The 14,886-nt window shown below is 40.8% G+C and overlaps 1 protein-coding gene and 1 non-coding gene across 2 annotated transcripts; one reads left to right on the top strand and one right to left on the bottom strand.

Annotated features, from left to right (window-relative positions):
- Positions 1 to 2,228: 2,228 nt before the first annotated feature.
- Positions 2,229 to 2,314, top strand: trnay-gua (transfer RNA tyrosine (anticodon GUA)). The gene is given in 2 exon segments: positions 2,229 to 2,265; positions 2,279 to 2,314. It is a non-coding gene; the product is annotated as a tRNA-Tyr (tRNA).
- A 758-nt stretch (positions 2,315 to 3,072) lies between these two features.
- dnajc5b (DnaJ (Hsp40) homolog, subfamily C, member 5 beta) lies at positions 3,073 to 13,993 on the bottom strand. Its single transcript, XM_064334428.1, has 5 exons — positions 13,925 to 13,993; positions 12,745 to 12,867; positions 9,164 to 9,377; positions 8,073 to 8,247; positions 3,073 to 5,135 (listed from the first exon to the last, which is right to left on the bottom strand). The coding sequence occupies exons 2-5, from the start codon at positions 12,849 to 12,851 to the stop codon at positions 5,050 to 5,052; spliced, it is 582 nt and encodes a 193-aa protein (XP_064190498.1). The 5' UTR covers positions 12,852 to 12,867; positions 13,925 to 13,993; the 3' UTR covers positions 3,073 to 5,049.
- Positions 13,994 to 14,886: the final 893 nt, after the last annotated feature.

Here is a 14,886-nt window from a genome sequence, read left to right as displayed (position 1 = left end):
CCAAGCCTATATCAGAATACAGTTAAAAGTACAGCATGGGCAGACTGGAACTAGGGAAGGGGTAATAAATAAAAGCGAGTACTTCAGAATTCCCGTGTGGTAAACAGCCCTGTCTGCGGCCTACCTGTCACGGTTCCAGTTTTACCGTCAGAGTTGGTCAGCTGACAACTAGGGCTCAAACCGGCAGTCTCATGTTGCCACGGTTGTCTCAGTGTGTCTGGGGCACGGGCCCTAGGCTGGGAGCGCGACTCTGCTGGGACTGCGTTCGGACAGAAACCTCCCACGACCTGCCGCACCGCGCTGACTCAGCGGCCACGAGGACACCCCGGCGCTGCGGCAGAGCCACCGCAGCTCTCCTGCTGCTTTCTGTCACATGGAGAAACGCATGCAGAACAAAATTCCTCCCTTTTCCTCCAGCAGGCCACAGTTCAGACCCGTTCCAATTAAACTGCTTTTTTTTTTCTTCTTCCTTTTAAACTGTTTTTCCTTTTAACTGTCAAAAAGAAAGAATGTTGTGCGAGAGGGAGGTTAGTGAGCTAGACTGCACTTCTCCAGGGGGATTCCTGTACTTACAACAGAGGGATGTTTTTATTGGAATCACGGTAACAGAGGCCCAAAGACAAAATGACAAAGTGACTTTAGGATTGTTCTTAATTCACTGTTATTCGTTATAAGCCTGTCGCATGACAGCAACATTCTCTATTGGCCTACATATAAGAAAGAAAATAGAGGAAAGAAAAAAGATCAATATATTACTTCTGCCCCCCAGAGAAATTCACATATTATTCCCATATTAAGCTCTCAAGGTACAATAACGCAAACCCAATAAGTTTTTGACAATGATTCTTTTCTTAAAGATGAAAGATTTGAGAGGCAGTCACATACAGTATTTGATGTAGATTTTTTTTCTGTTTTCCCAATAACTGATTTATAGGAAGTTGGTGCCTGGCATATGATGAGCTGCTGTAACCTGTAACCCCACAAGGGAGGGGGGGGGGGCATACAGTGATATGTGTGTGTGCATCTGTGGTCTTTTCAAGAAACTGGAGAGCCTCATCAGAGCTGTGGTTCCTCTTGCCAGTGATTACTATGTGCTATTCCTTGTGTAAATGTCAACCGGCTAATACAGTGTACTTTTCTCTGCTATTTTATCCAATATCTGGAACAATTGAGGCTCAGCATAACTGACTGATGAATGCACACATATCAGCTGACTGACATGGTTTCCTTCAGAGAGATGTGTTCTTATGTGTCATGTGTTCTGAAATCATAGTCAAAATATGTGTACAATAATTGTACATTAAATATTAACATACATTAAATGGGAACACCTAAATATTTAAAGTTACGAAAGCTCATGAGGAAATTATCAAGTAAGAGTGAATGTAAGAATTTATACCGCAACCACAAACAATATAGTGTTGATTTACTAAACTTGACTGAGCTACAGAGATCAACAGAAAATTCCTCAGAAGCACATTAGGCCTACCTATGCATTGTAAATTAATAATAATAATTTTAAAAAACTAAATTCAGAACAAACTGAGTGACAGGGGCCCTTAAAAAATATTAGTTCACAGGATTTCCTGGGCCCAAAATGCCTGGTGGCGGCAGCGCCCCTGACTCCACGTGAAAAAGAGCCGTTCAGCTCTGTTTTGGTTTGTTCCTCACCTATCTTCCCTTGCAGAGCACGTATTAAGTTCACTTGTAGCACATCACAAATTTTGTCACATGATAGCTCACCCGAGGGAAGAGTACAAGGGAAGGGAATGTGTTTGGACAAAATGGTTACGTTTAACAAACTAAGACAATGTCGAACATGTTGCAGAAAACAGACGACTAGTGGGAAACAGCAAATTGGATATCACGGACAGCCTATAAATCATCATTCGGCTTGCCAAAGCTATCATACAGAGCCCTCTAATATCCTATAACATTATATCTTTGTCACGCCTGTTTTAGTCCGCAAACTTGCAGTGTAAGTCAGATATATTTTATGGAAATATATCACGCTGATAATGAACTCGTTAGAGATTAAATATGACGTTAAACATTTTAAACTGCATACCAACTTAGAAAAGTTTCAAACGTTCTCTGGTTATAATGGCGAATGTGGCCAACCGTAGCGAATCTATGGCAATCAGAAACGACATTCGTCTTTGTAAGTTATTTTACAAAAAGTACACATTGCTAGGGTTATTACTGGCATTTCGACATATTGACGTGTCCCTTCGATAGCTCAGTTGGTAGAGCGGAGGACTGTAGCGGTATCACTGTGATCCTTAGGTCGCTGGTTCGAATCCGGCTCGAAGGAGGGGATTCTTTTTTATGTTTTGCTTTTGCCTGCGAAAAAAAATGGTGCTTCATCACGCGGTTTTACAAATATAGCAATACTTTAACGCTTGCTATAAGTGGGCAAAGATAACACCGATGTGCCTTGCTCTGGGCATTTGTGTCCACGCTACAAGTTTCTCACTGAAAACAGTTTGCTTTGCTAGTTATTTCCTTTCCTGTTCTTATGGCTGTGATTGTTAAAATAACATAAACTTTAAAAAGTTATGCCAATTTTTTTTTATTAAATAAAAAGAAAATTAAAATATGTTGCTAATAAATACAAACGTATCACTATGTTGTTGGGCGATTTTTAAGAATTGCAATAGGTCTACCTACAAATGTGTGGCTATGATAACCTGTACCCACACACAATTTGATTCTTGGATTCTTACACTTTTGTCACAAAAAGAGGGGGGTCTGGGCATGGCCCCCCAAAGAAAATGTTTGCAAAAATGACCCCTAAAACAACCCATAAAAGTTGATAAAAATTAGACTTCTTTAAAAATCAACTTGTAGGGTGTTTTTAGAATGTTCATCATGGGGGGTAGATGAAAAAACAATGAAAGATATGAATAAACATCCAACAGAATTGAACTCCTACATTGTAAAATAGTTCCACTGTTATTCCACTATTAAATCTTTTATCTTGATTTGATTACCAACAAAGTTCCAAGATGACTAATGTACATACTAACAAAACTGACTGCACATGTATAATAATGAAAGATACTCTGTAGATTCAAGAAATGCAAAAGGTTTAATAGGTGTGTATTTTTCAGAAAACATTGTAAAGATGCTTCATCTCTGATCTTAAACTAAATATATGTAAATAAATGCTAATATATTAAGCTTGGGGCTGTTGAGGCTGCACTTTAACCGAATGTGCATTGTTTCTTGCAAATCTAAAACTGTGGAGTCAAATCAAGAAAAAATGTTTTCGCCCCAAACATTATGGAGCTCACAGGAGGTCTGTCCATAGAGGACCCAGAGGGATCATTGACCTGTTTTTTTGCTAAAATACAGTTGAATGCATGCCTGCATTACGGGTTACTACTGGGGGTCAGTACACATCCCCTAAGTGGCTAATGCCGCAGTTGTGTGACTTTGGACACATTTGCTGGCATAGAAAAAACTGCAAAAGTACCGAACAAATAGCCTCCAGAGAATAACAAGGAAATTTTAAATACATAACTAGGTAGAGGTTGTTACCAATATTCTACATATTTTTACATACAGTGGCAAATACGTTTACATTTTGCTCTCATTAGCATGAACCAAATCAATAATAGGTGCTCAAACTCTAGTGTCAAATATGTTACTTTCCCAATCTCCTCCAACAATGAATAACAATAATAACCATGGTGCCTTCTCACCCTACTACCCTCAATTCAAAAACTACAATTTAAAAAATCTACAATTTAAAAAATCTAATACATTTGGACAGCTATCTTATAAAAAGCTTCTCTCTCTACTAGCTAGCTAGATAATGTCCAAATGAATAAAAATAACTCCTACAACCTCTCCTTACTACCTTCAATTTATAAAATACTATTTTAAAATCACTAAATTTGCACAACTATATTTTACCACAAATTTCTGTCTCTGTAGCTAACTTTCACAAAATCTCACACTCCACAACTGAATGTGATGGCTTTCACACATTGTGATACTTGATCAACCCCTGCCGTATAGGCTGCTTTAATCGGATGTACAGTAGGTCATTTCTTCGATGGATGATTGGTTAGGAAGGACATCCTCCTTAAGTGTCCCTTTTGCAATGTAAAAGATAGGAGAGGAGAAGCTAGGGTAATGCAGTTACATTTGAATGGATGGTTATGCAGGCTTGAGGAAGAGGAGAGATTGGCGTCCTCCCTGCTACATTTTAATTTGCTCTAGAGGTCGCTGTTGAGATTTTTATAGTGGCAACAGGGGGTTTTGTGTTTCCTAGATACTTAGAAATGGATATAAAAGTGATTTGTTGGCATTGTTATTTTTATAGAATTATTTTTATTGATTTTTCCCCCTTCAAATTCTTGATGAGGGCGGTACTCTGTATTGTCTATGGACAGACCTCCTGTGGTTGAAAGAGGCAAAGAGTGTAAGCTTGTGAGGTTCAGATATAGTTCTGACTTTTGATGCGAGATACCAATTTCAGAAATCATGCTGTGTTGTGGAACTTCTTTTTCAGCTTGTTATGATTCTGTATCTTCGACCAAACACTTTGGTCAAAGATATACTTTTTACGGGTCCTTAAATTTAATGCAAACATACATTCCATAAAAGCACAAAAACTGTTTTGTATGCTTCTATCAACATACAATCATGATTATTAGTATTTATTGAAATTACAAGAAAGACTAAATTAATCTGGATTAATCCTCAGATATTGCAACATCAGCGAGTGGGTGACCTTCCTGCACTAGTTTTAAAATCTGTTGGATAATACATGATGTCAAGACCAAGATTATGTTGAAAACAAGCAGCTATCTGAAAGGTTTATGAATTGATTCCTGTTGAAACACAAGGAAGTACATCAAATTACAGTTCAATTGCATGGGCAAACACATACACTATTTACAGACGGCAGTCAGAGAGCAAAAGTAGGCTCAGTTTTGGGATTCGTCATGGAGACCGCCAAGGTTAAGGAATGGTTATTAGGATTTCGAGGCTCCGTACGATAACCTCTGAGGTGGTGTGAACGGAGCGTCCCTGTAATTAGGTGTAGGTCCGGTGTCCATCCCCAATTAGCTGGGTCTTCTCGCTGGCGTTGGTTGGCTGGAGCACAATGGGGGTGTCACCATCTGTAAATGTCACATAACAGCCAGTCACCCCGAGGCCTGAGCTTGGCTACATTTTTTAATGGTTTGAGCCAGTCAGGTTTCTGCTGAAAAATACCTCTTGCCCATTGCCATTGGAGATACAGGCTAGCCTACACGCTTACACAATTTGTTTTACAATTGGTCTGGGGAAAGGCTGTGTCAAGACTGTAAGCTGGAAGTCTTATTTCAGTGTAAATTCATTGTGACAGAAATGATAAAATAGAATATTTTTTATTGTTACTGCATGCAAACAGCCCCAGTCACTTTGAAATTCACTCATATTCATGAGAGGATGTGTGACGTCTGTTTGTTAAATAAGGACTCCAAATGTACATTGCCAGCATACCAGCTGTAGCTCATATATATGTATATTTAATTTATGCAGGCGACATGCATTAATTAAATTAGTCATACAAGCTCTATTTATACACAGATTAACTGACAGAATTGCAGCGGTGGAGTAATGTTAAAAGCTGAGTGAGATGGTGTGATATGGAGGTGACTGAGCTATCTTACAAATGTAGTTCATCTATTTAAACCCTTTTTCTAAGTGTTCTGTATGGCACATTGAACCCCATGGAGAGAGAGAGTGACTACCATTTGGAAAGGCAATAGTTAGACCTATGAAATTGACCTTTAGTTTGCAGAATATTGATACTCATAACATTATGGTATTACATTACATTACATTACAGGCATTTGGCAGATGCTCTTATCCAGAGGGACGCACAACGAAGTGTATAACCATAACCAGGAACAAGTGTGCTGAAAACCCTAGAGGGAAGTACAGTTCCAAGTGCAGGGAACGACCGCATAGTTTAACTTGGACCCTGTAGGTTAATCTTAATGTATTCGATTTTTGTTAAAATACTCTTAAAAGAAACTGAATTGACTGGCTACAATTGCTGTGGTCAAAACATTTTTTTAAGTTTCCAGAAGGGCAAATTCATACTGCATTCTTGCTGGAGGTGACTGTTGTTTGTGCCACGTGCGCCATTTCTGTGGCAAAAAATGAATCAACCAAATGAAAAAGAAAAATTGCAATTTGAAGTGAAAGGTTACGATACTCTCTCATTTCCTGCAAACTACAGCCCGTCCCTGTTTCAACCAAGCTGTCTTTCCTGCAAATAACGTGAGAGACGTCATGGAGCATGGAAAGGTGTTTCATCGGCACACGATAAGGACATAACAGCTCTCGACTATCACCCCCCTGCTCTGTGACTCTCCTGGCTCAGCCCAGAGACGCTGCAGCAGAGGGAGGGGTCCTCGTCCGTCACCCAGGCCCCCCTGCCGGACAGATTCCAGGGCAGCAGCTGCTGAAACCCCCACTGCCTGACCCGGCCTCTGGGCCTGGCCGGAGAGGAACCCGGGCCCTGGTGGATGTGCCACGGCACGATGCTCTCCCGTCCGGCAGCGGCGCGATAAATAGGAGGGGGTACGACACGGATTCCTCCGGATGCAGGGGCCCTCTGAGGGCCGGGATAGCGATAGGAGGGGTGTGGCTCCTGAATTTCAGAACAAACTGTTCCTGTTTTTGAATTATTCCCCACTGCCCTCCCAAGTTGTCATAATTTATGCTGTGCTATAGCCAAGAAGTACATGCTTCCCTGTTAAGGCGATCTTAGCCTTTTACAGAACAGAGCAGTGTTTCACGACCCTTAACAACAAGGGGGTGCATTAAGTTTCTCTTTGAGGACATGATGGAATTTGTTTTTTAAAGCAATCTTATAGGTGACAGGGTTATAGATGATGTAGAGTGTATGTAATATGTCTGCAGTACATGAATGGGTCATACATTAGCATTTTTACATCACGTAGATGTTAACAGCTATGTATCATTTTTACGGGTATGTTCCTCCATTGTGCACAGCTCACTTTAGTGTAGAGGTGTGTAGTCATCTAAATGTTTGTAGTTTCTAGCATTTACATGTTTAGTCATATAATTTGACCTTATAGGTAAGTATTATCTTATCACAGTTCTATTATTAATGTATTTATATTTTAATATTTTTTATGACATCCAATCCTTGGGGTGTTCGTACATGTTTTATGCAAAATGTCTTTCTTCACATCTTTTGCGCAAACTGCGTCATAAAGATTGCAAAGACAAGAGCCTGGTGTTCGTCCTTTTTTTTAAAGTTACATTTTCTGAATGCATTAAGGCATTGTTTCTCACTGTTGCAAGACGACTTAAAATAACCGGCATGGAAACACATTTTAAGGGGTGACTCACAGCCAGTAATTATCTGCAGTAGGCATGAAAAAGCTCACGCTGCTTACCGCCACAGAAACAATATATCATGTCCAAACATTTGGCTGCTATGCATCACATCAATTTATTTTCATTAACTGGGTGACTTTGTTTGTTGGGAAGAACTTGTGCAATAGACTTAAGTCTTATTGGTTGTGGATAAGACTTTGGATAAGACCAAAAGATGACTTTTGTTCAAAGAGTGTGGTAAGACTGGGTACATTTTCAATCTTTTAAGTCAATTCTTTCTGTTCTATTTGCGATCCTTGTTTCACAAAAATGTCTCGTTATGAGGTAGGCAGCTGACTGAACTGACAAATGCGTACATGCCTATTCCCTAACTGACTACTTGGGAATCCATCAATCCAAAAAAAAAAGTCTTAGTGTTTTCAGAGTTATTTCTGTCTCATAGGGTGAACAAGCTGCACAGAACATGAAAAATGGCTTTTGCGCAGCTCGCAAAGGGGAAGCATCAGCCACTCAGCCTGTCTGCCGTCAGTGCTGTCTTTGGTGCCTAAAAGTAGACATGAACAGATAGGACTGGTGCTGGCTGAGGCAAGTGGGGTTTGCCGCGGTTACCGGTGAAAAGAAGGTGTGCGAGAGTGCCACTTTTTCAGGCTCTCTGTGTGTTTCTCAGAAGCGGATGCTGGCGTGGGTCATGTGCTCACCTCTCTCCATGTCAGTGCGGATCTGCTCCTCCAGGTCCTCAGGAGACTCAAAGTACTCTGGGTCCTCCTCGCCCGGCGGGTGGGGCTTACACTTCCCACAGCAGCAGTTGCAGCAGCAGCACAGGCAGCAGCAGAAGTAGCAGCCCGTCAGTATGCCACAGATGCCAAAGAGGGCCTGGGAGCGAACGACAGACATGCGTGCGCGCACACACACACACACACACACACACACACACACACACATACACACATATGCAGGCACGTACGCACACAGGCATACATGCATGCACATGTGCACACGCATGTGCACACACACACACCCACACACATATGTAGGCATGTACGCACACACACACACCCACACAGGCGTGCACACAGGTATACACACACACACATACATGTAAACATGTGGTCAGTATGTGGTCAGTATGTTCCAAAACTATGTAATGGGCAAATATAGCAATTATTTATACTGTCAGATTTTGAAGTATTCTATAGTACTCTATTTCTTTTAAAAGTACTTGGTATCTTTTAAAAATACATTGCCACTGCTCAAACAATATATTGCAGTGTATTTAACTACTGTAAGGCTAGTTAGTGGCAATAAAGTGAATGTGGAACCAACCACATATTAATACATTTTTGGGAATGATCAGGAGATTTTAGGACATTTAATGAAGGTTTTTAATGTCTTCAGATGATCTTCTTAATCGCCCATATTGACAATTACACTAGACGAGTGCACAGAATTGCAGACTTATCTTTTTCCACAAAACATTTTGTACATTAAAAAATTTGTACATTTCTGAAGTGTACATTGAGGAATGTCTCTTCAATTGGCATGTCAATTGAAGAGACAAGTGACATGCTACACAATGACATGCTACACAATGCTCACAAGGCAGCTGCACAGCACTTCCACAATTGTAAGGCTGTATTAGTCGTAAAAACGCTCAAAACTGCCTTTGCGTGTCATTTCTTTGGCTTTTTCCCTGTCTTTGAGTATTTCAGGTAACAAAGAATATCATTCTAAATAGATTTCATCCAGTATTCCAAAAATCCTCGAAGATGTATCGGTGCAGAAGAGCTACCTTAGCCCACCAGCTGGACAGCATGAAGTATGTGTTGACATTCTCTTCCCCAAACTGCTGCGAGACGTAGAGACCGAGGGAGCCGTACTTGTCGTAAATGTTTCTTTTGGTCACGTCCGACAGTGTGGCATGAGCGTTGTTTATCTCTTTGAATTTGTCTGTGGCATCGGGGTTTTCTGGATTCTTGTCTGGGTGATATCTTAAAGCTAGTTTCCTGAAAGATATAAAACAGATGTCATATCCTTTTCTTTTTTCATGTGCATTTGTGTTTTCTTAATTTTCTTTCTTTCACCAAAACACAATAATGCTATGTGAATGAAGACACTCTTTAAATTGCAGTGTTTGAACACCATTCTCACATCTTACATATGACAGTGCATTTCGTAGATCATTTTATTGAAACAAGCAGTAGAGCCTTGTCCATTTATCCTGATCATCTATGCATGCATTGGTGTAATGCGCAAGAACTCTAGTTGTATAATTTTGTTTCATTATACGCACACACACACACACACACACACACACACTGAGCAATTAGGTGTATCAGAACTTCCCATTGGAAGGATAATGGCACTCTTAAGATTGGAGAACACATTGGGAAGGGTCTTAGACCACTGCTCTCTTAACAGGTTTTCATTGGAGTTCAAGTCCACACTGAGATTGACATGGCAAATGGCTGATTTTGTGGTCAATTTTTTGTAGATTCTGATGTGTACTTACAGTGATAGTCCTGCTAGAAGATCCACTTGCGGCCAGGTTGTGATTGCCAGATTTTTGTTGAAATATACTGGTACTTACGAGCACTTATGGTGTAAATATAATTAACATTTTGGAGACTTGGTAACCCCATGTGCACTTGCATCTCCCCCCACACAGTCTTACCACTGTTCCAGTAATTTTAAACTTCTTAATTCTAAATTCTTCTTAACCTAATATCAAAAACCTTTATATCTTACCATACCTTATTTTTAATACTAAATATCTCATACTGTGTATGTTGGAATTTCAAGGGATAAAAGATTTGTAATTCTCCATTCTTTGAGCATACTGTACAGGCCATTACCTGTATTAGTTATTTTTAACAGCCTTCTGTGCTTAACTTGAAAATGATTAATGACGTGATAATTTTGAAGGGTACCTCAGCGTCATACACACGGAGTATGGGTGTTCACGCCTCGCCACGCACCTTGCTAAAAATAACATTCATCATATCTTTATCCTGCGCACAAGACCTTTTCAGCAATTAACCTTTTTTTGAGCGCGGAGACCGAATCAGAAATTTCTGGGGTGTTTTGCCCTGCTGTGGGCTTCTCTTCAGCCTGTCAGCCCTTTTGCACTTATTTCAGACTGAGACCTTATCCGCTCACGCACCTGCGTGTGCTGTTATCGCCTCAGCCAGAGGACGCTGCTGGAGTGAAAACAGGCTGCGTCCGCATCACTTCTAGCGAAATTAAACTTTTGGGGGGGGGGGGGGGGGGGAGGGCGTTGTTCATAATTAACACAAGACTTTGGGATGGGATGGGATGCGATTGCCTGTTTTTCACATGTTCAAAGTGCCTCATCCACTGTACATGGGGACCAGTGCGTGCAACTTTCTGAGTGTGATATCCAGGATATAACCGGATCCTTTTACAAGCTGTTGCCCAAACAAGGGATGCACTTCATTTGGCCAGGGTCACACAAGCTACATATTAATTGGCTTTATTTTTATGTGCAGGGGTAGCAATGCTTGATTTTGTAACAATGCTTAGATGGGCAAACCAGCCAGTGCTTGATTCAAGGCATTCAATTTCAATCAATCAATCAGACAGCATAATCAATCAGACAGCATATACTATATCCTGTATATAGGAAGCCCATCAGTTGTGCTGTGAGGCTCAGAGTGGCTTAAACCACACATGAGTTCAATGCAATTCCTTTTTTCAGGAATTAGGACCAATAATAAGCCCCTTTCAAAAGAAAATAATTAAATATACATGGCATTTACATAATTATTCTTTTTGCAAAGTTTTACTGAATTGTAACCTCTCATCAACATTCTATAGTGCCACATGTTTGCTTGCCTGTTCATCTGAATAACCCACTGACTTCAGAAAGGGCTGCCTTAATTATATATTAATTATCAGCAAAGAGCTTTTATTGCAGTTAAAAAATGCTAGCCATTTAAATCAGTCTTTAAATTGATATAAATTAGACAAATTAAGAAATATTGATGCAGAAGATATTGGGATTAATTAAGCTTATAGAGTAGTCATATTTATTAAATTATGTTTTCTCAGTCTTTGTGGCAGAATTGGAACATTAGTAGACAAAAGAAGGAGAGAGCTGGATAATATTTAGTAATGCCATGTACATATTCATACGCATGCCAAGGTTCTCATCCTGGACGTGTTCACACATCTCAGCAAACAATATTCATAAAAAAACCCAACAGATGTGTAATATTGTAATATTTTGCGCAGTTCATTTCTGTAAATAGGAACGGTTGATCTGATGTACTCATAATTAACCAAAAGACCACGTCATTTTCAAAGGGAATTTAGAGAGGAAACCAGGTAAGAGAGGAGTAAGTTTTCAAACAAAACTGCCTTCTCCTTATACTTGCAACTTCAGCTACAGGCTACAGGACATGAACAATCAGGGCATGTTTTTTCCGCCAGGCCAGTGCTGTTGGTCCAGTGAAGTGTGTGTATGTGCATGTGTGCATGTGTGTGTGTGTTTGTGTGTGTCTGTGCGTGTGTGGGTGTATGTGTGCGTGTGTGCATGTGTGTGTATGCGTGCGCGCGCGTGTGTGTGCGTGTGTGTGCATGTGCGTATGTGAGTGTGTGTGTGCGTGTGTGTGCATGTGTGTATGTGAGTGTGTGTGTGCGTGTGTGCGTGTGTGCATGTGTGCATGTGTGTGTGTGTGCATGTATGTGTGTGTGTGTGTGTGTGTGTGGGTGTGTGTGCATGTGCGTATGTGAGTGTGTGTGTGTGTGTGTGTGTGTGTTAAAAGGGGGGGAGGGGTTAACGTGAGTGCTGCTGAGTGGAGTGGAGCAGTCCCACCACACTGCCCAAGCTCCGCCCCCTTGTGACCCTCAGTGGAGGAGTCACAGGGTCACAAATGAAACTAGCAGCCATCTGCTGTGCTGCATTAATATTTCAGTCGTGTGGCAGTCAAATTATATACATGCTTCTGGATGAAAACAAAATACTGTGATTACACCAGGACCAACCCAGCCTCCCACTTTCCACATTCATTTGTCCCGTAAATAAGATGACTCCACTGGGATTTCTCCCCCACCAGTGGTGAAGAGAAACCTCCTTCCTAAGAGAAACCTTAAAGGTCACCACTGACTAAACAAGGATGTTTTCTCAGTGACTAATCTAGTCACTTACTGCAGCCTCTGTAAAATCACAAGCCCCGATTGTTAATACAATCCCACGGTTCCCACTCACATTATGACTGATGGCATCTGCTCACAGGTCATTTGGAAAAAGGTTTCTCATTGTTTTAACTAGTTAACTTACATTCATTACCCCCCCGGAAAATCTATTCTTTCCCTGCACTGAAGGGCTGGCAGCTGTGCCTATGTACCCACCTGTAGGACTTCTTAATGTCTTCATGGGTGCAGCTCTTGTCCAGGCCCAGCACCTGGTAAAGGGCCTCTCCTGACGTGGAGAGTGTGCGTTGCCTCTGCTCAGACATGCTCTATGACCATAACCTCCATTTTAAAGACAAAGCACACACACATACACACTCGTTAGTAAAGCATCAGGAACAAAGAAACTGTAGAGAGTCATTTTAGTGAATTTAAATGGTTAAGTTGACGGACAGATTATTTGACACCACTGCACCGTATGTCATTTAAACCTTCAACATCTCATGTGCTTTATTTTTTCATCATGTTTCGTAGCCTTGAGAATCATTGGGTTGGCGATTACTCCCATTTTTAAATGGCCAGGCTAGGGATAAGAAAAAATATATGTTATATGCGTCTGTAATGTCCAGCCACTCAACTTTTTAGACCAGCTTTGGTGCCAGTACTCTTTCCGTAACATTATCACTGGTGCATCTCGATTCATTATTGATAGGGCTGCGACTAAAGAATAATAACGCATTTTGTCTTCATGGAAGGCATTTAGCTAAAGCGTTTCACAATCGCTAACTTCTGATAGATATGAATTAAAAACACTTCCCTTGTCAAAGTGTATATGATTACGAAACTTACAGAATGATATTTACCGTATCATTTAAGAAGAAGTACTATTGTATCGAAAAATAGGAAATAATAGAGGTCCCCCCCTGTTTATTCATATATCACCAGTTAAATATCTAGAAATTCCTGCGGAGACAAACTATTTATTTTTTCCCTGTATTCCAATGGTTTATTTCTTTATTCACAAACAGCTTTGAAAAATGTTTTGTTTCTCAAAAGGGCTTTCTTTCTCATTCTGCTGACCTGCTACATTTAATTGGTCAGATAAAGACAGCAAGGCACATTTCCTCTCATTACCACTATCACCATTAATTCAAGAGAAATTATCACACAGTTCTTAAACACCCTTAAACAGCAAGAACAATGACATTAAGTGCATTTCAGTAAAATGGTGCACATATCAGGTCACCAGTGACGAAATTCATACAAGAAGAAGAAAGGAACCCATTATAATCTGTCCTCAGCAGTTTTTAGGGCTTCATTGAGATCACCTGGCAACAGCTGGACTAAAGATTCAGGGGTGACAGGGTCTCTATCTCTCAAGATTTCCCCGTTTTCCTACCTGTTCCACCGCTGAGCCCCTGGATGCTGGTCCTTTCCCAGCAAAGACGTGCAGGTCAGTGGAGTCAGGTTGCTCATCTTTGTGCACACAGGTCTAGCGGCTGGAATGAATAAAACATTCATCAAGTCATGGGTTTGAGTTTCTGAGGCAGCCAATGACCCAACAGACGTGTGCCTGGGATCAGCTTTCAGCAGCCAGCTTCAAGGAACCGTCTTGAGGGAGATTTGGGCATTTAGGTAGCCAGCTTATCTCCCCAGTATGCCAGTCATACATAAAGGGCAAGGGGGTGAAGTTGGGAACCTGTACCTCTGCATCTCTCCAGCATCAAGCCAGGTGTCTGTCTGTTTCTGAATCTCCTGTTCCCTTCACATCACTCATACCTTGGAGAGTGCCAGGTACCAAATTATGGCTTAGTCTGTGAGACCATTAATCATCAGTCTTTGGAAAGTGCTTTATGTGTCTTTGTCAGGATGATGGAAAAACTTTTGACACATACTTATGTCTTACAGCATAATGTAAGACCTAAGTGCGGATCGCCTTCCCAACAGACTTTCTGAAGGCCTCTATGAAGCCTGGCTCAGGGGCTCCATCTAGTGGAAACAAGTTTGTAGTGTAGTCTGTCCTACGTCATGAAAAGGCCTTAGTTGGGTGTTCAGATGACACACCTAAAGCACTGGCTCTTATTGAAGCAATGGCCTATGGCCCAGAATGGAATGTTGAAAATGGCGACAGTGGTGTAGTCTAAAGTAAGGCTTGCACACTGAGTCAGAATAATAGAATAAATAGTTTGATCTCCAAAACCAAAGAAAAATAATCTTTTTTTTCTTTAATTGTAAGCAATGTGTAAAGGTAGGGTAAATTCAGTGTACATGATTTGTCTTCGTGCCTGGGAAAAATATTTTCATATCATATTTCTATGATTTTGTTCTTGAACTTTTTGTTCTTTTTGACCTGGGTCTGAC

The sequence above is a fragment of the Anguilla rostrata genome, chromosome 4 (genome assembly GCF_018555375.3).
Source record: "Anguilla rostrata isolate EN2019 chromosome 4, ASM1855537v3, whole genome shotgun sequence".
In the NCBI taxonomy this organism is placed as follows: Eukaryota; Metazoa; Chordata; class Actinopteri; order Anguilliformes; family Anguillidae; genus Anguilla; species Anguilla rostrata.
Note: the sequence above shows the minus strand (reverse complement) of the source record. Positions and strands in the feature narration are given on the sequence as shown.